General features: G+C 38.9%; 1 protein-coding gene across 3 annotated transcripts in view; it reads left to right on the forward strand.

Annotated features, from left to right (window-relative positions):
• scfd1 (sec1 family domain containing 1) overlaps positions 1-27,400 on the forward strand; it is a 157,102-nt gene that overhangs the window by 108,975 nt on the left and 20,727 nt on the right. For all 3 annotated transcript variants that reach the window (XM_043698047.1, XM_043698046.1, XM_043698048.1), the window contains 3 exons: positions 1,403-1,456; positions 7,543-7,595; positions 9,070-9,103. In XM_043698047.1, coding sequence (XP_043553982.1) covers positions 1,403-1,456; positions 7,543-7,595; positions 9,070-9,103 — 141 coding nt within the window. The remainder of the gene's footprint in view (positions 1-1,402; positions 1,457-7,542; positions 7,596-9,069; positions 9,104-27,400) is intronic.

Here is a 27,400-nt window from a genome sequence, read left to right on the forward strand (position 1 = left end):
CAAAGTCTTTTCCCTGGGGTCGAGGAGTCCTGAACTAGAGGGCATAGGTTTAGGGCGAGAGGGGAAAGATATAAAAGAGATCTAAGGGGCAACTTTTTCATGCAGAGGGTGGTATGTGTATGGAATGAGCTGCCAGAGGAAGTGGTGGAGGCTGGTACAATTGCAACATTTAAAAAGCATTTGGATGGATATATGAATAGGAAGGGTTTGGAGGGATATGGGCCAGGTGCTGGCAGTTGGGACTAGATTGGGTTGGAATATCTGGTCGGCATGGATGGTTTGGACCGCAAGGTCTGTTTCCATGCTGTACATCTCTATGACTCTATTTAAAATCAAGTAGGCTGCTTTGTGCAGGAATGTGCAGAGTTTCTTGAGTGTTGCTGGAACAGTACTCCTCCAGGCAAGTGAAGAGTATCCCACTCATGGCTTGTGCCTTGTAGAGTATGGACAAACTTTGGGAAGTGAGGTGGTCAGCTATATACCTCAGCATTCTTAGTTAGTGACCTGCTCTTGTAACCATTATCTGTGCGGGTTGGTCCAGACCAGTTTCTGGTCAGTGGTTGGCCCAGGATGTTCATAGTGGAGTATTCAGCAATGTTGAATATCAAGAGAAAATGGTCCTGGCTGATCTCAACATTTTGTCCTCCTAAAACTTAAGGTCATCCAGTACTCTGCTACATGCTAATTTCCATTAAATGCTGTTCAACCTTTAACTCCATCTTTATTGATGTCTGTTGGCTCATGGTCAAGTAATGCTCAATTTTAAACTTTTTATCTCGTTTTCAAGTTCTTTCATGGATTTAGTCTTCCTTACCTTTGTAATCTCAACTAAAGCTATAAATCTCAGAACTACCTTGCACCTCAGTTTTAGCTTCTTCACATCAGCTGCCAATGCCCTAAGCTGTGGAATTGCCTCTTCACCCCATTACGTCTCTTTCTGTCTTTTAGGTGTTCCTTAATGATCTAGCTGAATACGTGATCAGTGCCTTATTTTATTTACTTTTATGAATTCCCTTGCAATATTTTGCAACATTAATGGTGGTGAATAGCTACAAGTCATTGCTGTGCATGTCCTGTAGTTAAATTGAGGATAAACAGTTTTTATTTTGCTTTATTTTGATTTTCCTGGGAGAGACGTTGGCTGTGGGACTTGTACATGACAGCAAGGCACCCTATTCACTTTGTACCATTGATGTGGGGATGACCGTTACATTAAACAAATAGTATAATGTGATCCTTGTTACTTAACCTTTTTCATATAAAATGGGTTATACAATATACAGTCTAGTGTTAATAGATACCTGTAATCAAAGTTTAGTCAAGCTACTAGAACCTTGAAGGATAGTAATGAAATATTCATAATTGCTAATAGCTGATCAATTTCTGATTATTTCCTTTACAGAATCTACCAGTGACTCGGATTTTGGACAACCTCATAGAGATGAAATCACATCCTGTGAGTAAACTTCCTAGCGTTTAACTTGTAAGATAAGAAAGGCATGTTGAAAATTTAAGTTACCCCAACATTCAAGAATTTAGACACCCAGGAACAGGTGTAGGCCATTTATCTGCTCAGGCCTGTTTCTCAATTCCACTAGAAGCACTTGTAATTTATACTTCAGTTTCATTCACTAACCTGTGCTCCATATCCTTGATATCCTCAATGAAACAAAAATGCTTCTTGATCTTAGTTTTGGGAAGTTTGATTAACCCAGCATTTCTGTTGTTTGTGGCCAGAGTTTGCAAATTTTCACTACCCTTTTTTTGTGAAAGACCATTGTGTTACATTGAAGTGTGGGCATACAGATAGAATTGGTAATGGCTAATTGTGCAAATGTTCCTTGTGTTGAGACATTCCAGCAAGAAGCAATGTCTGCCATTTACATAAGGTTCAACCTGACAAAGTGGCTGAAGTATGAAGTCAGTGCCATAGGAACAGATCTGTGAAAAGAAACCAGAACAATAGCTTAATCTTTTGCAGCGTTCATTTCAAAGAAGTTGTATTTCATCCAGGATTTTATGTGAGGCAGATAGACTGACAGCACAGAGGTAACTGTAAAATTGAGAAAAATAATGAAGTGGCATTAAATGCCATTGGTATGGGACCTGATCTGGTATCTGTAGATAAATGTATTGAGGGTAGCACTTGGATGTAAAAGATAGGAGAAAGGAAACCAAGGACAGTTCTGTAGGTGGTGATGCATATCTTTTTTATTGTGTAAAGAAGAGTAATCAGTGGCAAATCACACTAAGGCATAATGCTTATCAGAAAGCTGGTGCTGACATGTTGGGCCATCGATCAGAAAAATAGGAGTGGAACTGCAAAGGGAAATCCCATGAAGTTGTACAGTAGTAGAAAGGTGAGAAAACAGAATACTATATACAACCATGTCAAATATTATGGAACGGCATAGGAGGATTGCATGACCCTGTTCTACATGTACATTTTCATTTTAATGCATGTTCATGAAGATTGAAAAGGAAATAGGTGAAAAATAATCAGGTTAATTCTAACACAAATGTGCAGAATGCATACCTAGAAATGTAGGATAGTAGAATATAGAATCTTTAATCGAAAAGTGTCAATGTATCGTTACTTCCAAATAAACAGCTGTTTGCAATAAGACATTGTTTTCTACTGAGAAAGAATGAAAAGGTGTTTATGATTTGTAAAATTTAGTTTTTACTATGAAGTACTGTCCAGTCTTTATAAACTGTCCATACATGTGTGTTTTTATGGATTAAAGAGAGTTAGTTCATGGACAGCAGCCAGTTCTGCAACACAGAACAATGGTTCTCTTTGTTTCTGTTAGCGGAGGAGAAAATTTAATTCCAAAATCATTAATGACTTGGTGCCAAAGTGTTTAAAGAAGTCTGAAGAGCATTAGATGAAACTATTTAGACTTTAGCAACAACAGGTCCACATCAGTAGATCATAAGATATAGGAACAGAATTGGACTGTTCACATCATTGAGTCTGCTACACCATTTGATCATGGCTCATATGTTTCTCCACCTCGATCTCCTGCTTTCTCCCTGTAACCTTTGACCTCTGTAGTAGTCAAGAATCTACCTATCTCTTCTTAGCTTCCCTCTTACCTCCAGCATAAACGCTTTCTATTTTCTTTCATCCATCACTCCAGTTAGCCACCAACTCTTATCATGATTGTCCTGAATACTGCATTCCATTTCAGCATCAAATCAGAGGTAGAGTGGAACCAATGAGCCAAGCCTGACACCATTATATCAATAACACCATTTTGTCCAATTTATGTTTTAACTTGTACAGAAATGTATGCCAAGAAAAAGGCGAATACCAGCTGTCATAAAAAGCCAAACAAAATAATTGATATAAATGCAAGATGGAAGCTTGTGATCAGTAGGGTGGAATCATGTGTCCAGTTAGTTGCATTCATTTATTGAGTAATGGCAGGGCGATGGTGATAATCAATTTGGTCAGTTGGCTAGATAGTGTGTATCGCCAGCAGTATGGGTTCAATTCCCATTCTACCTAGGGTAAAGTTGGAACCTGGCTTCTCCCACCACCTCTGAGATCCAAAGATAATACAGATAATCAGTGACAAAAATGACCAAGGAAGAGGCTTAGGATGACTCATCAGAAAACATTGAACCAAAAACTTATCTTTGGGTTGGCCATTTATTAATATGTGTTATGATCTCCATAGAGACTAAGAAATTTTTTAAAAATTCAAAATTTCAGTTAATAGATAAAAGGATGTTATGACAAGGTTTCATGTTTTAAAATCTTTTTCTGTATTCAATGAATAAAACAGCTATTGACTTAACATTATTTTTTGTAGGTTGCTTCTACTTAAAACTACAAAGAGGAACCTTTCCATTGTTATACTTAACTCTCCTCACACTTAACAGAATTATGGCCTTCCAGCAAAGTCTACAGTTACTCCCAGCTTCCTAGTTCTGTTAGCAATTATTTTGACTGTCTCCAGGTGCTTTCTTCAGTTTTAGGAGAGATTTTTAAATCTATTATCAATTCCAATGATTCCTGTCCCTGGTTACACAAGTAGAATATCCAGCAGTTGATGCCTGCAGGTTGCATCTCTCTGACTGGAGGTTATTTCTCATATCTCTGGCTCTGATAGTAAACAAAACCGACTCTTCAGCCCTGCCCAGATAGAACTACTGTCTGTCTGTGATATTCATTTGTCGTGACTTCTGTAACTAGATGTCAAAATGGCTTTGTTTACCCTTTTCCCTATGGCAGCATTAAACTCATTAACGTTATATGCAGGTAGCAATGGTACTCAATGTTTTGACTCCAATTCTCTTTCATGTTAGAATTAAGTGGACAGCCTACAGTACAACGGTTTACAACGAGATTCCTGAAACTCCTTTTTGGGACTTTCATAAACTTGAAGCCTACCCATTGTGAACTCAGACCATGCTGCCATTGTCTCCAAGTATAAATAGCTTGTAACTTCTTCCTGGCAAAACATTCAAAGTCTTCCTTTGATTCCTAACAATCAATCCCATCAAGTTTACTGTCAGGGAAACTTCACGACAGATCACATCACCCTTTTCATTTATCCTAAATTTAAAGATGCTGTTCCAGACCACCCCCACTCATTTAACCTTTCAACAACAGAAATTTCCCCTTCACAGTTATACTTTCTCAGTGTTTTAAGTAAACGCTTCATTCTCTATAACACATCCAAAGCTATTCTCCACTGCCAATGACTTGCATTCTTTTCCTGTTTACAGTTAGTTAACTGTTAATTCTCCAATCTAACTCATTTAGTGAGTGTTACCCTGGAGATTCTGTTCTCTTACTAAAGCTAGGCAAATCTTCCAGCCTTTTTTAAATGCTCAAAAACTTAGACTTCTTAATCCAAGCACAAATTCTCACCCACATTCTAGATTCTGAACATTAAAGGTTGGTGATCTCTATTTCTCTATTCTGTCTCTCAGATCTATATAGATCAGATCGCCAGAGCGTTGCCTTTATGTTTGAAATGAAAATTAGCTGTCCTCTGTACCCTCAATTTGATTTTATCTTGCAATTAAAAGACCAGTCTAAGTATGATCGTTCATAAAACCCAACATGCATTACACTTTCCTGTGAAGTTCAAGGGGATCTTAAAAGCAACTTGTCACCCAACACTTCAGCGGCTTGCTTCTCTCCTGTCAAAGCCTTTCTCCATGCCAATGTGATTTGCCTGGGCATTGCATTCCTGTTTGAAATGAAAATGAGTTATCCTCTGTACCTATCATTCGATTTATCTTGCAACTAAATGACAGTTCTAAGGATAACTGTTCATAAAATCTGGATTAGTGGTGCTGGAAGAGCACAGCAATTCAGGCAGCATCCGAGGACAGGCAAAATCGACGTTTCGGGCAAAAGCCCTTCATCAGGAATAAAGCTTTATTCCTGATGAAGGGCTTTTGCCCGAAACGTCGATTTTGCCTGTCCTCGGATGCTGCCTGAATTGCTGTGCTCTTCCAGCACCACTAATCCAGAATCTGGTTTCCAGCATCTGCAGTCATTGTTTTTACCTTGTTCATAAAATCTGACATGCCTTACACCTCCTTGTGACTTAAACATAGCTATCCTGGTCACTGTTTGCAGGTGTGAAATCTTGCGTCACCTTTGTAGTAAGACAAGTTGGATTCCCACTTTCGCAAGCAAACCACCCAATCTTGTTCTTGGGTAACATTCAGAAGTAGTTACATAAGTTCGATTCGCCCCTGTATTTTATCGTAACTTAAAGAAACAATCTTTAAATATAATCTTACAATCTTCATAGTTGCAATAATGATTTTTACTTCTTCACTACTGATGTTGAAAATAGTATGAATTAGACATGAATAAAAAGAATTGCTAATAAATAACAGCATAGAGTCATAGAGATGTACAGCGCGGAAACAGATCCTTCGGTCCAACTAGTGCAAGCTGACCAGATATCCCAACCCAATCTAGTCCCACCTCCCTTCACCTGCAAACATCTGCCCCCAATCAGCTTTTGAAAGTTCTTGCCTAATACTGCCAAAATTGGCCTTTCTCTAATTTAGAACTTCAATTTTTAGATCTGGTCTGTCCTTTTCCATCACTATTTTAAAACGAATAGAATTATGGTCGCTGGCCCCAAAGTGCTCCCCCACTGACACCTCAGTCACCTGCCCTGCCTTATTTCCCAAGAGTAGGTCAAGTTTTGCACCTTCTCTAGTAAGTACATCCATATACTGACTCAGGAAATTTTTGTGTTCACACTTACCAAATTCCTCTCCATCTAAACCATTAACACCATGGCAGTCCCAGACCATGTTTGAAAAGTTAAAATCCTCTACCATAACCACCCTATTATTCTTAGAGATAATGATCTCCTTACGAATTTGTTTCTCAATTTCCCAGTGACTATTAGGGGGTCTATAATACAATCCTAATAGATGATAATTTTTTTATTTCTCTGGATGTGTTTGCAGGAATATCCTCACTCAGCACAGCTGTAATACTATCCCTTATCAAAAATGCCCCTCCCCCTCCTCTCTTGCCTCCCTTTCTATCCTTCCTGTAGCATTTATATCCTGGAACATTAAGCTGCCAGTGCTATAGCTTACATAGATTGTTAAACTTATTGCTATGAACAGATGCTATCATACTCTAGTCTGTCAATGCAATGTCTGAGAAAGTTTGAATGCATTCTTTCTGGAGTCTGCCACATGTGGAGTTGCAAATCTTGGCTGTACATCCCTTACCAGAGGGTGGGAACAATTGGAAAGTCTACTACTTTGCACCTGCAGTAACTGAACTCAAGGCAAACTGTAATCATGCTCTGTCCTGGGAAGTCCAAATGGGAAGCAAACTTAACTTTTGTTTCAGATAATATCACTGATTATGATGGTCATTTTGTAATTTTCATTTTAATTACTACATCTCTCGCAGTTAGTTGGGTGAAGAACTTTTAGATTAGCCAACTTTTGCAACAAGCTTTAGATTAATGCTTACATTCTTGGCATCTAATAGAAAGAAAGAAGTTTCTTCTAAGATGTAATGAATATTTTAGTGATGGTTTGCTAATCCTACCATCTGTGGAATGGATTAAACATCCAAACATCAACACTGCTCAGTATGTGGTTCCACGGCTAGTGAAATGATCAATCTCTTTTGTCGTGGATGTCATGAATCAATTTATAACTTTAAAAAAAAACCTGCCTGTAAAGATTGTAAAAATTTAAGCTTGTGAAAAGTTGAAATTGATGCTCAAAAATGTAAATCTGCACAGTTAACTACACCAGCATTTCCGTGACTTCATAACAATACCAATCAAAACATGTCCGCAGTTGCTCAACAATTACTCTCTGTTTTTCTGATATCGAAGGGGTGTAATGTCTTGCATGCTTTACTAGTTAGATGAATTTTAATAAAAAGTATTAATTACACTTCCATGTAATGCAATAACTTTGCAAAGTTTTCTCCTCTGTTCTGCCCCCCGCCCCCCTTCCCAAGCATTACTTTTATTAAGTTGTTTCTAACTCTGAGCTAAAACCCTCAATTTATTTTCATAGGAAACTGATGACTACAGATATTTTGATCCAAAAATGCTTCGTGGCAGTGAGAGGTAAGTTCATAAAGATCAGCAAATTCATGCTAGATTTAAACAACATACATTCAGAATTATATACAATGGGTTGGATGTTATAAATCAATGGCATTAGTGCAAAGGAAGATTTCTTTAAACAGTTGTAAAACTAATTGTGAAAACATTGTTCTACGCAATTTGCAATAAAATGTGACTTTTCAATGTGCCTTTTCAATGTTTATTTTTCCCACATACCAGAATTTATTTTCAAAGAACACTTCAGTCATAAGTATTAATTTTAAAATTCTGTTCCAAGAATTTTAAACTTTAATATTGTTTGATATTTTCCTTGGACAGATGTCAGACGTAGTTTCTTCACTCAGAGAGTAGTAAAGATGTGGAATGCCCTGTCTGCAACAGTAGTGGACTCACCAAGTTTAAGGGCACTTAAATGGCCTTTAGATAAACATATGGATGACAATGGAAAGGTGTAGATTAGATGGGCTTCAATTTGGTTTCACAAGTTAGCGCAACATTGAGGGCCGAATGTACTGCGCTGTAATGTTCTGTGATCTATGTTTTTCTTAAAGACACTTTTTAAGTAATTGCCTTGATCTAACACTGACATTGACCAGTAAACATTTTAGAATTTTGGTGCCACCCACTGTTCATTTCATCACTGACAGTGTCACTGAACTAATGAAGCAAATTGTCATGTTTAGTACACTAACAGTGCATGTCAAAATATTGGGAAATTACCTTGTTTCTCCGAGAACATTAAAACCCCTTCCATAATGGATTTCCCAGTCGATCAGTAGATTAATTCCCATAGGTTGTGCACTCAGCCATACCACTTGAGACACTTCACAAGCTTACTCTCTGGTCTGGGTGATTTTGGATGGAACAGCAGTGAGGGGAGCTATTGATTATGTCAATGTCTCTTGGATTTGTGACACTTTTTAAAAAACAAAATCAATTTGTATTGTTCAGTATTATTTAATGTATATGGAAGGTCACAGTTATGATAGCTAGTTACATTATGATCTTGTTAATATGCTGTTTATATGTTTCTAGAAACATATATTAAAGTGATTGTGCAATTGCTAAACAGCTTCAATTAAAATATTTACCCATCATTTGTAACCTCAGGGCTGGAACAGAATGAAAACAATTGTTCAACAGTGTTCACATAAGTGAATTGATTTAGAAAGTGTTGAATTCTACCATCATTTATCAAAATAAACTTAGAAGTACAATGAATGTTAAACTGAATATTGATGAAAAGGATATATTTTGTCAAAGTCCTTTGTTTTGCATTCACCAGGAGAGTTTGCAAGAATACAAACTCAGAGGAAAACCAACATGTGTATTGCTTGCACAGGACATAAAGAGGAAATTTTAGTGTAACAGTATTTCTTTCCTGTAAAATTTATTTGCACTCCCAGCATTCCGTAATGATGAGTTTGTCCCCTCTGCACCATTCTGGCAATAATTATGTTTGTCTGCTTTGCAGCTCTGTTCCAAGAAACAAGAATCCATTCCAAGAGGTAAGTAGGCTACATGTGTAGTTTGAATGCACTGGACTAACTTTACGAATTACCTTAATGAGTTCTGACGTAGGCTTTGGGAATTTTGGAAAACTTTCAGGATTACTGCAATTGATGAGTGACTGCAGGCACAGTGAAAATATTAAATTTCAAAGCTGCAAATAAGAAGTGATCTCAAATGAGGAATGTTCCTGCAAGGAAATATAGTTGGAGTTTGATGCCAATTTCTCTTGCTATGACTATTTGTCAATATTTCATTATGTTACAAAGTTTATTACTGTTTTCTCAAACTTAGAGTTGATGGTAATTGCATCAGCGAACACTGCCTTTAATTTACAGATGTATACAAAATTATAGGAATGTGAAAACTTAAAACGGTTATCCTTAATTCTGTTTTAAAATCTCCTCTTATTGGTCTGTGGCTGCAAATTTCCAGGATCATAGTTGATCAGAATTAGGTCATTCAGTCCATCGAGTATGCTCCACCATTCAATCATGACTGTTTCTCAACTTATTCTCCTGCCTTCTCCCCATAACCTTTGATCCCCTTACCAATCATGAAGCTATTCATACACTGAAATTTATATCAGTTTCTGTACTGGTAGTCTGTAACAAACAAAATCTACGCTGAAATTTCTAAATTTCCTGTGGAGGTGATTACCTTCAGCCTCTGATTCAGCCTACCATTATCATGTCTAGCATTGACACACACATTGTGAAGGGCACGTTGGCTTTTGATACCTTCTGATTGCGTAGAGTTGAGAAATGTCAGAAATGTTTTGGATGTTCTGAGATTGTCGCCACTTTGGTTAAGTGTATTTTTTTAAAATCTACTAAATTTAAGTTTACATATGTATACTCTGCATAACCAGAAAACTAGCATGCTGATTGGAGCTCTGCAAAAACAAACAGCAATGAATTTTAGCATGTGTAACTGTGAAGAGATGCAAGTGATTCAAATGCAGCAATGTTTCAATGCAGAGATAGATATAAATTGCCTAAGTAGCAATGAGGTTGCATGGGGGAATTAGCACAAGTTATTGCTACACAAGTGAGCAATATTTCCAAGAAATTAAAAGCCTGCAAACAGAGATTTAGTGGAATATTTTAAATTAATCCTCTTCGCTTTTTCTAATGTTAATCAGTTTTCTTCCTGTATTTGTCTGAAGCAAGTTTCCAGCTCTTTGCAGATTGCACTATAAGAAGGATGCTAATAAGCTGCTTAGAGAAAATAATTCTAGCAACTCTGCTAATACACACTCAGTTAATTACCTGCGAGAGGAAATTAGGTTTTATCATTTGTAATATAGATCACAGCTTAAAATGTAGTTTCAAGACAGTAGTTACACAATAGTTATTGCCACAGGTACAGTTACTTTTATTTCATGTGTCAACAAAACTAATGATTTTTTTTCAAGAAAACTTATAATTTAGCAAGATTTTACACGCACTATAATATTAGGTTGGTGGGAAATCCATGAACCATGTGAACTATTAAGAGCTTAATTTCCAACATCCAACACTAAATTTAAAATTCTTTCTCTATTTCGATTATCCAAAACCAAATTATTACAGATAAATGAAGACATTTTCAAAGGTACTTCTAAAAATGGAGATAATTGGCGGGTTGGTGTGGTGGCAGGGGGGAGGGGTGCGAACTTCCAGAGTTTAAGTTAAAAGCAGTTGGAAGGCCAGCAAGAGAGACCTGCAAGTACTGATTGCAGGTATGCTATATTTTTATGATCATTGAGACCGAAGCTGTTGCACTCCACATTACCAAGTGTAATCAGATTGTATGGTTCCACACTCTGTTGGGCCATGTTTCTGCACATCCGCAGTCATTACAACAATATGGAGGGTTCCAAGACAAAGAGAATCTCACAGGGGTTAAGAAGAATATCTTTTAAACTGATCACCAGGAATAGAGGTTTTGACCTAACTGAGTTTAATGTCAGCTGGCTAGGCTAATTGCATGCAAGTGATAAAGCACTTTGACACAGGGGTTGCATCCATGCATATGGTTTTCATAAATGTAACGAGGAATGATTTTCTTTTGGATTTGAAGAGAAATGGGCTAAGAATCAAACTGAGGATACCAGAACCATGTGGCTGCATAGGCTCCTCCCTGCCTTCAGTCCTGATGAAGGGCTTTTGCCCAAAATGTCGATTTTCCTGCTCCTCGGATGCTGCCTGACCGGCTGTGCTTTTCCAGCACCACTCTAATTTAGGCTATTTGGACAGTCCAAAGGAGGGGGCAAAATTGAGAAGGATGGCATGGTCAACTGCTTAGAGATCTTAGAGATAAAACAATCCAGAAAAAAAGGCTGAAGAGACTGAGCCTCAGGAGTGGTTAACAGTGTTAAAACATGTCTTGTAATTGAAGGAAAATAAGAACCTTTTGTGGACCAAACAGGCTGAATTAGCCCCTCTGACTAAGTGAAGCTTTTAAAATAAATTTTGATGGCATTAAAATGTATATCCTATACAATATCAAACAAGCAATGAGCAATATCAATAGCACAACACGTTAAATTTCCTTTGGGCAATCACAGGGACCAATTAACACACAATCTTACAAGTAATTTTCAGTCTGGAGGTCTGTGAAAGCTGGTTCAGGACCAAAATTAATAGATTCTTGAGACTAATGACATTGAGAGATTTGGAAATTGTGTGGAAAATTGGCTTTGATGTAAATGATCAGCCATGATCAAATTAAATGGTGCAGCAGGCTCAATGTGACTGGCCTACTCCAGCTAGGGAGTTCCTAGGAGATTAGAGCTCCAGTTCATACTTGTAACCCTGGCCCTTTGGTGTATTGAAGTAGAACATCCAGTGATTTTATACAGGCAATCCTTTTAATTGCCCTCACCCTATCATAGCATGCTTTTAATGTTTATGCATCTATGGAATAATTTATAATTTTAGTTTATTATCCTTTATAATTTCATAATTCCTCATTGTTTGTTTTTACTTCTATTCTAATTTCTTCATATGTTCCCGCATCATACTTTTAAAGATTAAAGGGGTATATGCAAGGTAAATGAGCTTTCAGCGCAGGTTGAAATTGGTAGGTACAATGTTGTGGGTATCACAGAGATATGGCTTCAAGGAGATGAGAGCTGGAACTAAACATTCAAGGATATTTATACATCCTATTGAAAGGATAGGCAGAGAGGAGAGCATTTGTCTTGTTAGAAAGAAATTAAATTAATAGCAAGCAGTGATATAGAGTTGGAAGGTGTAGAATCTGTGTGTGGGTACAGTTGAGGAACCAGAAAAGAAAATAGACACCGAACGAAGATGTGAAAAGGCCTCCTAGCTCAAGATGTCTGGCATGAAAAAAGATCAGGAGGTAGAAAAGGCATGTAAGAAAGGCACTATTATAATAATCACAGGGAAGTTCAATATGTAGGTGGACTGGGAAAAGCAGGTTGGTGGCTGACCTCAAGAAAAGGAAGGTAAAAACAATGACTGCAGATGCTGGAAACCAGATTTTGGATTAGTGGTGCTGGAAGAGCACAGCAGTTCAGGCAGCATCCAAGGAGCAGCAAAATCGACATTTCGGGCAAAAGCCCTTCATCAGGAATAAAAGGAATCTGTGAGATTTTTTATTTTGAGCATTTGTCGGCGAGGCACCCTCCCCTGCCTGAGTGAACAGGCACTTTTGAATTTGGTGATGTGTAATGAAGCAGACTTGATTAGGGGCATAAAGTGAAGGAACCCCTGAGAGGCAGTGATCATAATATGATTGAATTCAGCCTTCAGTTTGAGAGGGAGAAACTGGAATCAGATGTAACAGTATTACAATTGAGTAAAGGAACTAAAAATAGATGAGGGACAAGCTGGCCAGGGTTGATTGGAAGGGGAACCTAGCAGGAAAGACAGTGGAGCAGCAATGGCAGGTGTTTCTGGGGCTAATTCAAGAGGCACAGCAGCAATTCATCCAAAAGAAGAAGAAACATACTAAGGGGAGGACAAGGCAGCCATGACTGACAGAGGAAGTCAGGAACAGCATAAAAACAAAATAAATAGCATATAATGTGGTGAAGATTAATGGCAAGCCAAAGGATTGGGAAGTCTTTAAAGACCAGCAGAGGATAACTAAAAAAGCAATAAGGTGGAACAAGATAAAATATGAGAGTTAGCTAACTACTAATATAAAAGAGGATTGCAAGAGCTTTTTTAGTTATAGGAAAGGTAAGAGAGGCAAAAATGGACATTGGACCACTGGAAAATGAAGCTGGAGAAGTAGTATTGGGGAACAAAGAAATGGTGGAGGAGCTGAGTAGGTATTTTGCATCAGTTTTCACAGCAGAAGACACTAACAGCACACCAGAACTTCAAGAGAGTCAGGGGCAGAGATGAGCATAGTGGCATCATTAAGGAGAAGGTACCTAGGAAATTAAAAGATCTGTAGGTGGATAGATAACCCAAATCAAATAGATTACATGCCAGAATTCTGAAGGAGATAGCTGAAGAGATTGTAGAGGCATTAGTGGTGATCTTTCAGAAATCACTAGATTCAGGTAGGGTGCCAGGTGACAAGAAAATGACTCATGTAGCACCCCTGTTAAAGAAAAGAGGGAGGCAGAAGACAGGAAACTATAGGTTGGTTAGCCTGATCTCTGCCATTGGTAAGATTTTAGAGTTCATTATTAAGGATGAGATTGCAGGATACTTGGAAGTGCATGATAAAAAAAAATGAGTCCACACGGCTTATTCAAGGGGAAGTCATGCCTGACAAATCTGTTAGAATTCTTTGAGGAGGTAATGAGCAAGTAAGATAAAGGGGAGCCAGTGGACATGATCTATTTGGGTTTCCAGAGGTTGCGAAGCAAAATAAGAGCTCATAGTACTAGGGTCATAGATAGAGGATTGGCTGACTGGCAGAAGGCAGGGAGTAGGGATACAGGGATCTTTTTCAGGATGGCAGCTAGTGACCAGTGGAGTTCTGCATGGGTGGGTCTAATGCATTATACTTTGGGAGGGAATTTAATTGAAACTTACAATATACTGAGAGGCACGGAAAATTTGTTTCCACTTGTAAGAAAGACTAGGACCAGAGGGCACAACCTCAGAGTGAAGGTGCCACCTTTTAGAACTGAGATAAGGAGGAATTTCTTAAGCCAAGAGGGTGGTTAATCTGTGGAACGCATTGCCGCAAAGGCTGTGGAGGAAAGGTCATTGAGTATATTTAAGACAGAGATAGATAGTTCTTGATTGGTAAGAGGATCAGGGTTACAGGGAAAAGACAGGAGAATGGGGTTGAGAAACATATCAGCCATAATCAAATAGCAGAGCAAACACGATGCGCCAAATGGCCTAATTCTGTTCCTGTATCTTCTGGTTGTATTATCTTTCTCTGGCAGTCATGTACTGTCCATTGTTTTCCTTATCCTCACATGTTACCCTCTCACTGTTCATCCATGGTGTGTCTTTAATGTTTAGTTTATGCTTGATATTTTTTAGAGAAAATGTTTTGGGCTTTGTTGAACATCATTTTAAAAGTTTACCATTGCTGTTCTACATCATTATTTGCCATTACTGTTGTCTGCTCTCGCAGTCCTTCAAAAAATAGATTTCTCAAAACGTATTCACTGGCCTTTGCCATGATTGTGCCCTTCTCAATCCCTACCTCAAGCCATATCATTATGGTCACAATGGCAGAGATGTTCACTACTTCTAATGCTCTGATTATTTTCCTTTATTGGATCCTTTACTGTTTGGCCTTTTACAAATACTGGGTTAGAACAGAGTCCTAGGCAGAAATGGGTACTGCAGATGCTGGAGATTACACTCAAAATTAGAGTGGTGATGGAAAAGCACAGCAGGTAGGCAGCATCTGAGGAGCAGGAAAAATCGACGTTTCTGACAAAAGCCCTTCATGAGGAATGAGGCAGGGAGCCTCGGGGGCGGAGAGATAAGTGGGAGGGGAGTGGGCCTGGGTAGAAGGTAGCTGAGAGTGCAGTAGGTGAATGGAGGTGAAGGGAAAGGTGATAGGTTGGAGAGGAGGGTGGAGCAGATAGGTGGGAAGGAAGATTGACAAGTGGGGCAGGTCATGAGGATGGTGCTGAGCTGAAAGGTTGGAGCTGAGGTAAGGTGGGGGCGAAGAGATAGGAGGAAACTAGTGAAGTCTAAATATGTTCCATCTGGCAAATTTCCAGTTTTGACTTTCCTGTAACCTTGGTTCAGTAATTCTGACAATGTCCGAATTCTCAGAACATATTTTGCATTTAACGTATTACTCCTGGTTTTTCCAGATAATATATGCATCGCTGTGCAGACAGTTCAGCTCAAATTTAATGGCAGTTTTTCTCATTTTTGTAAGCTAATTTTACTCTCCTGTTCTATAACTCTACTTATTGCCATAGTTTCATCAGCCATTCCTTATCAACAATAAACAAAAACACAAAATGCTGGGAAGACTCAACATGTCTGGCAGCATCTGTGACGAGAAAGAAAGTTAATGTTTTGGGTCCAGTGACCCTTCTGTGTTTTGTTTACATTTAAGCTTAGTGCATTATTCTGGATTCCTTCCCCTTTCCCTATTTTAAGCCTTTTCAACCTCTGTATTTATCTCTTCTGCAAGGATACTGTTCCCATTCTGACTCAAGTGGAGCCGAATCATAATCATCGGTGCACATTTTATTAATTTATAGGCAAGGCTTTGCTCTTTCTGTTTTGATCTTATCAAATTGAAACAAAGATCCTATCATTACCAATTCAACTTCTTTCAAAAGATTAAAATACAAGCTATAATATGAAAACTAATATATACCTCTTTCATGTACATTATGGTAGTATAGTGGTCATGGCACTCAAGTTAAAACCTAGACATCATGAGTTTAAATGCCATTATGGTAAATTTAAAATTGAATTCATGAAATCTGGTCCTCTGTGGACAATGTGTGCCAGTATCATTGGCTGGGGGTCTTGCTCATTATTGTTTTTACATACCTGTGGTGTCTCATTAAAATATATAGGCAATTCTTCTACTGGTGTCGCATATCCACATGTTACCTTGATATTGGAGCACATAATAAAATTAATTCCACACAATGATGGAAGAAGTTAGAGGGAATATTGCCCAATTCCCTTTTTTTGTTGCTTTACCTCAGCTATCTCTTTTGCACTTTCCCTCAGATCTGCTCTGTTACCACTTCATCCAAGGTCATCTTTTACTACTTGTAGAATAAGAGAAAACCTAATCATTTGTAATTACATAAATAAATTCAGATCATATATGTCTATTTGATAAGCTTAGAATACATGATTACAAGTTATGAAATTGATTTCTTGTTCTTTTCAATCTCTTAATTTAAAAATGTGTATGTTTCATATATATATATGCCTTATAACCTAAGCTTAACTAATGTTTTCCAACTGTAATATAACAATATTTATGAAATTGAGATCCAGAAGTTCAAATAACCGCTGTAAAAATACACTGCTACAACTTCAACTTATCAGCATGGGAAAAGTTTTGTTCTGGATTTTTTCTTTAATCAGACCTTACGAAGTATAATATTTTCATGATGTATTTCTTTTTTTTCTTGAAGTCTGCTTTGGAGCTCATTTCAAATGAACTGAAAAGAAGCAATTGTAATGAGTTTGAGCAAAAATCCTTTAAATAGTATTACATGGTCTGGCAGATAAAGTTGCTTACTAAGTAATCTTTAATTTGCACTGCTCCTGATCTGGGATTACTGTTTTAAACTGAGATTAAATGTGTTTTGAGTTTATGTCCAGTGCAGGTAACTTGATTTAATGTGAGTGCAAAATAGTTTGAAAGTTTTTTTCTCTGATTTGTAACAAAAGTACAGCACTGAAACAAGACATGGTCAAAGTATAAAAAAGAATACTGAGATTAACAAGATAAAAGATAATCCTTCTCCACAAACATTTTGTCTTTTTCCAGAAAAGTTTCAGCAATTCAAGTTAATGTCAAAACTTTCCCAGTGACCTGGGACTATTTATGTATATCAAATAAAAGGTGGTCTAAGCACTGACCCTTGACTGTTTGCCAACCTCCAGCCTGAAAAATAGCCTTTTGCCACAATGCTCTGTTTTCTGCCTTCTGCCTTCTTTCAATTGGACACTGACCATCCTAACTGGGCCTCAGTTTTATGAACCAGCTTTTACATTTAATATGATACTGTGTCCAAAGCATCCTGAAACATAACCAGACAACAATCACTGTGTTTCCATCAATTTTCTCTGTTACTTCATTGAAATATTCAATTTGATTTCACTGCTTCTTACAAATCCATATTGTCTTTTATTAGTTAACTGAAACCTCTCCAATTCCCTGGTGATTTTTTTTGTGTCCTGATTATTATTTCTAAAGCTTCATCTTTTCTTGATTTGGGGAAGATTATGATGAGCCCTTTCACTATTTTACCCTGACTTCCTCCAGCAACTTGGGAAGCAAACCATCAGGACCAGGAAATTTATCTAACATAAATATAGCCAGCCTTTTACTGTCTGATCTTGATCTCAATTTTCAGCCTCTCCATTCATTCAACTATTTCAACTTTGACCAATATTTCTTCAGACACCTACTCCTTAGAAAACAATTTCACAAAGTACTCTTAAAGTATTCGAGCCTTGTCCTGCACCTCTAATCATACACCACCATTTTTATCCTTAATGTGATCCAATCTGCCTCTTACGATTAATTTACCTTTGATGCATTGCTAGATGGCTTTTGGGCTCCCTTTTATATTGATGGTCATTCTACTCTTACGTTCTGTCCTTGTGAGTCCTGTTTTCCTCCTCTTATCCACTGTGAGTCTATTGTATTTGATCTAGTTCTCAATTGAAGAATTCACCAGATATGCATCATATGCTCCCTTTTGTTTCATTATAATCTTCCCATTTGTTATCATCCAAGGAGCCCAGTTTTTAGTTGCCTTACTTTCTTGAAAGATAATTAGTTTGCATTTGAAGCATCTCTTCCTTAAAGATTTCTGTTGTTCTGTTACAGTTCTTTCTATCAATCTTTTGTTCCATTTTACTCTGAATAGACCCCATCTCTTCATGTCAAACTTAGCCTTTTTCCAATTTAGACGTTACATAGTTCCTTGTTTTTTTCCAATAGTAATTTGATCTTTATGATGTGATCACTTCTACCTAAGGGTCCCCTAAAAGACACTAGGTCCACTTGGCTCACCTCGGCTTATCAATGCTCGATCCAGCTATGCCTCCTTTCCGGTTAGGCCAAACACATATTCACCAAGAATGATCTCTTGACCACCTTTTAGAAATTCCTCTCCTTCTATACCCTTTTGTTAACATTATCCCAATCAAATTTTGGGTAATTAAGGGTCCCCCAGTATGTTCACTGTTAGGTTTTTCAATGGATTTACTCCTCAATCTCCTTCTCACTATTTGGAATCTTATAGAATTCCCGGGGGGGACTAACTAGTTGGACTTTGTCCTTGCCTCCTTTTCAATAGATTTACTCCTCAATCTCCTTCTCACTATTTGGAATCTTATAGAATTCCTGGGGGGGACTAACTAGTTGGACATTGTCCTTGCCTCCTTTTGGGCATTCCCTCTTTCCAATAGCGTGTCTTCCCTAATTTGTACTTCCACCCCACCTACCTTTTCACCTTCTCTACCTTTTATAAACATATTGTATCCTTAAATATTAAGTGACCAGTTTTGCTACTTATTTTAAGCCACATTTCTGTCTTTGCCACCACATTATATTCCCACAATTGTAGTTGTAGCTCACCATCCTTAATCACCATACATGTTTAGGTGCATGTAATCCTGTCTTTTCCTCAAAGTCCTTTTAAGTCTTCTGCTACTTTGTATGGACCTCCTTTCCTTGCTAATAATGTCCAACGCTCTCACTTTATACACCTTATTCCCCTTTTCCACTTTTATATGCTTATGCCCATCCTCCTGCCAATTTAGTTTAATCCCTACCAATTAGACTACTGAGCATCTCCCAAGGACTTTCATCTCTGTCTATTGAGATACAATGCATCCCATTTGAATAAGTGCCAACTTCTCAGAACTAGTTTCAATGGCTAAAAGTCTGAAGCCTTCCTTCTACACCGTGGTTCAAGCTGCACGTTGTTTCTCCCTATATTCCCCTTTCTACTATGGCTATAATGTGGCATTTGGGGAAATCCAGAGATTACTATCTTCAAATTCTTCACTTAGTCCTGAAATTTCACATGAGGGCTTCAATGCCTCTCTATGTTGTTGGTACCTCAGTGAAGTCGCACCTTCTGGCTCATTCTCTTCCCCTTGCAGAATATTCTGCACCTTCTTTATGACATACTTTATCCTGACACAAAGAAACAAAACACCACAATAACATAAAACAAAAAAACCCACCAGATGCTGGAGATCTGAAGCAAAAAACAGCAATTGCTGGCAAAACTCATCAGGTCTATCAGTATTGTTGGGAGAAAGCAAAATTAACATTTCAAGTCCAGTGACTCTTCCTCAGAACTGGAACACCTCACACTGTATTCACAGTGCTCATTACAGAAATCACTGTTTAGCCCCTGACTGTGGCATCTCAATATGTACTGCCTTTCAATTGATTAGCTAATCAATTAATTGATCTCTGCCAGGAAAATTTTAAAAAATTTGTCATTGGCCTTAACACCTCTGATTAGAGAGGGGGCATATCTTTCTGGTTGCTGCTGTTGTCCAGTTACCCCATTGGAAAATGCATATGTGTAAATGTTGAGTGAAAGCATGCTTAGACAAACAACTTGTTGGCATTTCCTGTTCATAATCATATCCATAGAATAACTATTTGACCAAAATGTCTGGTGACTAGCAACAGCTAAGGCAGGGAAATACACTGAGAGGATACAAGCATTCTAAATAATAGAATTCAATATTTCACAGTCTGTTTTTAAGTTCATACCTTAATGTTTAAATCAATCCTGTAGAGTTTCATGTTTAGCCAAATATCTTTGGACATAAAATGTGGCTGGTGATCGTCTTGCATTTTCACCTACTTAAGCCTAAGAGATGCAGATGTGAAATTCTATAGCAGCTGTGTAATTTGACCATCCATGTCCAGTTCTATTATTAAACCTGCTTACTATTCTAAGATTATCCAGGAAGGCAAAGTTAATACCTATTTTTTTTTCTCTCCACCATAAACCATTCTCCTAAATCACCCTGCATTTTTTTCACTACCTTCATCTACAACAATAAATATGACAAATCCAGTTTTTCTTTAATTACATACATGGAGACTGTCCATTTAGCTATCCCTGTTGCTTCCATCCCCCCCCCCCAATCCAGTGGGCTATATTTCCTTAGAGTGCCCACTGCCATAATTCAAACCTCCTCTAGTTTCTGTCCTATCTTGCCATATGCCCTCTTTAAGCGCGTCTAATCGAAGAAATTCAGTGTTCTCTTGACTCTATTACTACCAAACTGCTGATCACCCAAATCCAATATTTGTTGTTATAAAGTCATAGAGATGTACTGCGTGGAAACAGACCCTTCGGTCCAACCCGTCCATGCCGATCTGATATCACAACATAATCTAGTCCCACCTGCCAGCACCCGGCCCATATCCCTCCGTGGGCGGCACTGTGGCATAGTGGTTAGCCCTGCTGCCTCACAGCGCCAGAGACCTGGGTTCAATTCCCGCCTCAGGCGAGTGACTGTGTGGAGTTTGCACGTTCTCCCCGTGTCTGTGTGGGTTTCCTCCCACAGCCCAAAGATGTGCAGGTCAGGTGAATTGGCCATGCTAAATTGCCCGTAGTGTTAGGTAAGGGGTAAAATGTAGGGGTATGGGTGGGTTGCGCTTCGGCGGGGCGGTGTGGACTTGTTGGGCCGAAGGGCCTGTTTCCACTGTAAGTAATCTAATCTAATCTAAACCCTTCGTATTCATATACCCATCCAGATGCCTTTTAAATGTTGCAATTGTACCAGTCTCCACCACATTCTGTGGCAGCTCATACCACACACGCACCATTCTCTGCAGGAAAATATTGCCCCTTAGGTCTCATTTCTTTCCTCTCTCACCCTAAACCTATGCTCTCTAGTTCTGGACTCCCCCACCCCAGAGAAAATACCTTGTCTATGTATCCTATCCATGCCCCTCCTGATTCTATAAACCTCAAGAAGGTCAACCCTCAGCATCTGATGCTCCGGGGAAAACCGCCCCAGCCTGTTCAGCTGCTCCCTGTAGCTCAAATCCTTCCACCCAGGCAACATCCTTGTAAATCTTTTCTGAACCCTTTCAAGTTGCTCAACATCTTTCCATTAGGAAGGAGGCCAGAATTGCAGCAACGTTCCAACAGTGGCCTAACCAATGTCCTATACAGCTGCAACATGACCTCCCAATGCCTGTACTCAATACTCTGACCAATAAAGGAAAGCATACCAAATGCCTTCCTCACTATCCTATCTACCTGCGACTCCACTTTCAAGGAGCTATGAACCTGCACTCCAAGGTTTCTTTGTTCAGTGACACTCCGGAGCACCTTACCATTAAGTATATAAGTACTGCTAAGATTTGCTTTGCCAAAATACAGCACCTCGCATTTATCTAAATTAAACTCCATCCACCAATTAGCCCATTGGCCCATCTGATCAAGATCCTATTGTAAACTGAGGTAGCCTTATTCGCTATCCACTCCACCTCCAATTTTGGTGTCTTCAGCAAACTTACTAACTATATCTCTTATGCTCACATCCAAATTATTTATATAAATAATGAAAAGTAGAGGACCCAGCACTGATCCTTGTGGCACTCCACTCATCACAGGCCTCCAGTCTGAAAAACAACCCTCCACCACCACCTTCTGTCTTCAACCTTTCAGCCAGTTCTGTATCCAAATGGCTAGTTCACCCTGTATTCCACTAGATCTAACCTTGCTCACCAGTCTCCCATGGTGAACCTTGTTGAATGCCTTACTGAAGTCCATATAGATCACATCTACCGCTCTGCCCTCCTCAATCCACTTTCTTTCTTCTTCAAAAAACTCAATCAAGTTTCTGAGACATGATTTCCCACGCACAAAGCCATGTTGACTATCCCTAATCAGTCCTTGCCTTTCCAAATACCTGTACATCCTGTTCCTCAGGAATACTTGCAACAATTTGCCCACCACAGACGTCGGGCTCACTGGTCTGTAGTTCCCTGGCTTGTCCTTACCACCTTTCTTAAACAGTGGCACCACGTTATCCAATCTCCAGTCTTCCGGCACCTCACCAGTGACTATCGATGATACAAATATCTCAGCAAGAGGCCCAGCAATCATTTCCAAAGCTTCCCACAGACTTCTCGGGTACACCTGATCAGGTCCTGGAGATTTATCCACTTTTATGCATTTCAAAACATCCAACACTTCCTCCTCTGTAATGTGGACATTTTTCAAGATGTCACCATCTATTTCCCTACATTCTATATCTTCCATGTCCTTTTCAACAATTTATAAAATCATGAGGGGCATGGATAGGGTAAATAGATAAAGTCTTTTCCCTGGATTAGGGGAGTCCAGAACTAGAGGGCATCGGTTTAGGGAGAGGGGAAAGATCTAAGAAGAATCTAACAGGCAACCTTTTCACGACGAATGTGGTACGACTATGAATGAGCTGTCCGAGGAAGTGGTGGAGGCTGATACAATTACAGCATTTAAAAAGCATCTGGATGGGTATATGAATAGGAATGGTTTAGAGGGATATGGGCCAAGTGCTGGCAAATGGGAGTAGATTAGGTTACGATATCTGGTCGGCATGGACGAGTTGGACCGAAGGGTCTGATTCCATGCTGTACATCTCTTTGACTCTTCACTGAACCAAAAATGAAATTTACAGGCTTGCCGCACTCCAAACAACCTTGTTGAAGAACAAGATATAATATTGACCTTGGGTCTAAAAGAAATCTAAATTCATGTGACTTTTTTTTTTAGAAATTATCCTGTCTTATGTGTGTTTGTTTATGAGACTAAGGAGTGGATGCTATGATTAATTTCTAAGAGTTATGCAAGTAAATGCTTAACTTTTCATTAAAATTGCAAAAAAACCTGTTTTGAAATCTTACTGTGATTAATCAAGCTGCAGGAAAATTAAGAAATTAACCTGCATCCCTCCACTATCCATTAGGAAAAATTACTCTTAAGAAACTATTTGAATTTCCAGTGACTAACGGAGAAGTGACACAGAATTCAAGTTTTAATATTTTTACAATAACTAATTAAAACAGCATGACTGAATACTATTTTGTGTGCAACTTAGACTTGAAATTACAGAAAATAAATTTCTTTTTAATTTTCAACATAACCAAAATTCTACACCCATGTGTGCATTGCAACCAAGCCTCCAGAGCTTGATGCAGAGCAAATTACTTGATCCCCCTTCACCCCACCCTTCACCATGGAAGAAAAGCATTGCACACTTCCAAATTTCATATTTGTAACCAGTTCTCTGTGCTTCAAGACTGCTGACGTCACCCTCTTCTCAAACATCAAACTTTGATTTCTTCTGCTAACCGTGTAAATGTAATGACTGAGTTCTAGGATCTTTAGATTAATGAAGACTGAACATTATACTTGAACAAACTGATGAACTATTAACTATTCACAATAAATACAGAGGTGCAACTCAGCAAGACTTCTGAGTGAATGCTCAGCTATCTTTTCCTTGCAAGGCAAAGACTTAGACATACTGGGATGCCAGCTTCTCACAACAGCTGGTGTCTGGACTGTGGCATTGATAATGACAACAGCAAAGCAGTGAAAACTGATCAAAGGAGACCTGAGTCAAAAAAGAAATATTTCAGGATCTAATCCATCAAAATTTCATAAAGTGGAAGTGGTAAGTTGAATTGTTCTTTCATCATCTTGGCAGCAGTGAAGTTCTTGGGAGCTGAGAGTGTTCTCCTCTTGTCCTTTATGGTCTGAGGAAAAGTTAAAGCTGTGGTTTGAAAAGAAAATGAAACAGTGTCAGCTCCCATCATAACTACTGACAAAATTCGCTGGCGTAAAAGGAAATGGAAAATATTCTGATGATTTTCCTGCTATTCCTTAGGGTAAGACACTCTCATCCTATCGCTCGACTACTTCCTAGTCTCTTCAGTTGAGACAACTCCTCTGCCAAGAATGACATCTCAGGAGCTGCAGTGGAGAGTAGCATTTCACGTAGAATAGAATAAACTTGAGAAGATTTGAGAAAATTAGATCTCTGAGACATCTTTATCAGAACTGGGATCTATATAACAATGATTTGCTGACTTGCTTGAAGACTCAAGGTTAAACACCATCATTAAGTTTTCTAATACCAAAGAGTTTATTGCCCATTCCTAATTACCTTTAAGAAGTTGGTAGTGAGCTGCCTGTTTGAGCCACTGAGTCAATTTAGTGTTGGTGCACCCACAACACCAATAGGGTGGAAGTTCCAGGATTTTCAACCCTCAACACATGTGGTGCCACTCAAGTGGTCTGCTTGGTCCTGGATGGTGTCCAGCTTCTTGAGTGTTGTTGGAGCTGAAATCATTCTATCAAAAGCCTGACTTGTGCCTTATAGATGGTGGATAGGCTTTGGAGAGTAAGGATTTGAGCTACTCAATGCAGATTACTAACCTGTGATCTGCTTTTATCGCCACACGACTTATAAGTCTAGTCCAGTTATATTTATGATCAGTTAACCTCCAGGATGTTGATAGTGGGAAATTCAGTGATACTAATGCTATTGATTGTCAAGGAACAATGGTTAGATTCTCTCTTGGTGCAGATAGTCATTGCCAGGCACTTGCAAGACACAAATTTGACTTGCCACTTGTCAGCCCAAGCCTGGATGCTGTCCAGGTCTTGCTGCATTTGGACATGGAATACTTCAGTACCTGAGAAGCCAGGAATGATGCTAAATATTATGCAATAGTCAGTAAATATCCCCACTTCCGACCGTATGATGGAGGGACGGTCACTGATGAAGCAGCTGAAGGTGGTTCAGTCTAAGACATTCCCTTCAGAACTCCAGCAGTGTTGAAACAAAAACAAAATTGCTGGAGAAACTCAACACGTCTGGCAGCACCTATTGGGAGGAAAGTAGAATTAACACTTCAAGTCTGTTGACCCTTCTTCAGAATTGATAGCAGCTGGGGAAAAGTGGTATCTGTGCTGAACATGGGGTTTGGGAGTAGGCGGGGTGGCAGCATTATAAAGCTGTGTAGATAGCTGGAGATATACAAAGGGTAAGCAAGAGGATTACTGATAGTAAACCAGAACAGAAGAAAAACTGTATAAGTGATAATGAGGGCTAATAATAAGAGAGAATGAGTAGGTCGTTCTGAAAGCAATCCATGTCATGACAGAACAAAGAGCATGGTCAGGCTTTAAAGTTATTGAACTCAATGTTGAGTCCTATCGACTGCAGGGTTCCCAAGCAAAAGATGAGATATTATTTATCAAGCTTCAGTGAGGCTCACTGTAGCAAGCTTGAGACAGAAATATTGGTGTGAGAACATGATGGTGTGTCAAAATGGCAGGCACTTGGAAGCTTGGGGGCATTTTTATGGACAGAACATAGATGTTCTGCAAGGCAGTCATCTAATCTGTGTTTCGTCTCCCAATATAGAGGAGATCACATTGTGAGTAGCCAGTGCAGCAGTGATATATCTGGAGCTGAGATGACTAACTTCTAATTGTCATAACCATTTTCCTTTGTGCCAGGTAAGATTCCATCCAGAAGAGGTTTTCCCCAATCCCCATTGACTCCAGTTTTATTAAGGCTCCTTGAGGCAACATTTGGTCAAGTGCACCCTTGTCAAAGGCAGTCACTTCCACCTAATCTCTGAAATGAACTGGTTTGTCCATGTTTGAACTAAAGCTGTAGTAAGGTACAGAGCTGAGTGGCCCTGTGTGTCAGTGACCAGGTAGCGCTGCTTGTTAGCACTGTTGATGACATCTTCCATCACATTAATGCTGATTATGAGTAAACTAATGGAGCAATAATTGGCTGGGTTGGATTTGTCCTGCTTTTAGTAAACAGTGCATACCCGGGCAATTTTGTACATTGCTGGTTAGATGTTTGGCTGCCATTGTACCGCTGTGCTAGAACAGTTTGCCTTGGGGTGTAGTATTTCTGGAACCCAAGTCTTCAGTACTTCCATGTCACCTGCACTCTTCATTAAACCAGAGTTGATCCCCTGGCTTGATGTCTGCCAGAGTGTTGGATATGTCAGGCCATGAGGTTAAAGATTATGTTGCAGTACAAGTTTTCTGCTACTGATGTCCCACAACACCTCATGGCTGCCCAGTCTTGAATTGCTAGATCTGTGAGAAGTGATGGTGACTTTAAAACTGTTGTTGATTGGTGTAAAAATTCATTTGGTTCATTACTATCCTTTAGGAAAATAAAACTGCTGTCCTTACCTTGTCTGGCCTACTTGTAACTCCAGACCCACAATGATGTGTTTAACTCTTAACTACTGCCACTTAACTCAAGGGCACAGAGGATGGACAACACATAATAAGCAGTGACATCTACATCCAAGGAAAGCATAAAGATCCCTGTGATCTCCACCAGGCTTACAATTTCACAAAATCTCAGCATTTCACCAGTTCTGGCATCTTAAGCATCTCCAATTTTAATTATCTAAAATTGGTCACTGTGACTTCATTCCTAAATTTTGGAATTCCCTTTGTAAATCTCTCCAATGTTTTACCTCTCTTTTCTGTTTTAAAATGCACCTTAAAACCTGCCTCCTTGACCAAGTTTTTGTTCATGCACACTAATTTCATCTCATGTGGTTTGAGATCAAATTTTATTCAATAAAACTTCTAAAATGGCTTCAAATATTTTATTACTTAAAAGGTGCAATATAAATGCAAATCTGTGAATCCTTTCAAATCCAAATTCAAAATTTACACTGTAGCAATGTAACATAGAGGTAAACCTCTATCTCAGGATTCTGGGTAATCCAAGGTAGAGGACAGGAAAAATTTCTGGCTGTAACAGCTGCTCCTTTTTTGAGGTATTTTAGGTGCTGGAGGTGATTTCCTCGAATTCCAGGAGCAGCAATTACTGTTTTACATGCTGTTGCATTGTTTTGGAACTTTGGGGGAAAAAAAATCAAAACAACAACTGTTTTAAAAGGGAGAAGACCAGACAAATGAAGCACATAGTAAGGTCAGTGCAGGAGGGAGGGAGGGAGGGAGGGGGAGAGAGAGAGAGAGAGAGAGAGAAAGAAAGAAACTGACCAGAGTGTACCTGCACAGTACTGCCTTTGCTGTTGAATTCATGTATCGCTGGACATCGGAGTGTGTCTGGGAAAGTTAACAAACAGTGAAATTCACAACTGAT

Source organism: Chiloscyllium plagiosum, chromosome 10 (assembly GCF_004010195.1).
Source record: "Chiloscyllium plagiosum isolate BGI_BamShark_2017 chromosome 10, ASM401019v2, whole genome shotgun sequence".
Classification (NCBI taxonomy): domain Eukaryota; kingdom Metazoa; phylum Chordata; class Chondrichthyes; order Orectolobiformes; family Hemiscylliidae; genus Chiloscyllium; species Chiloscyllium plagiosum.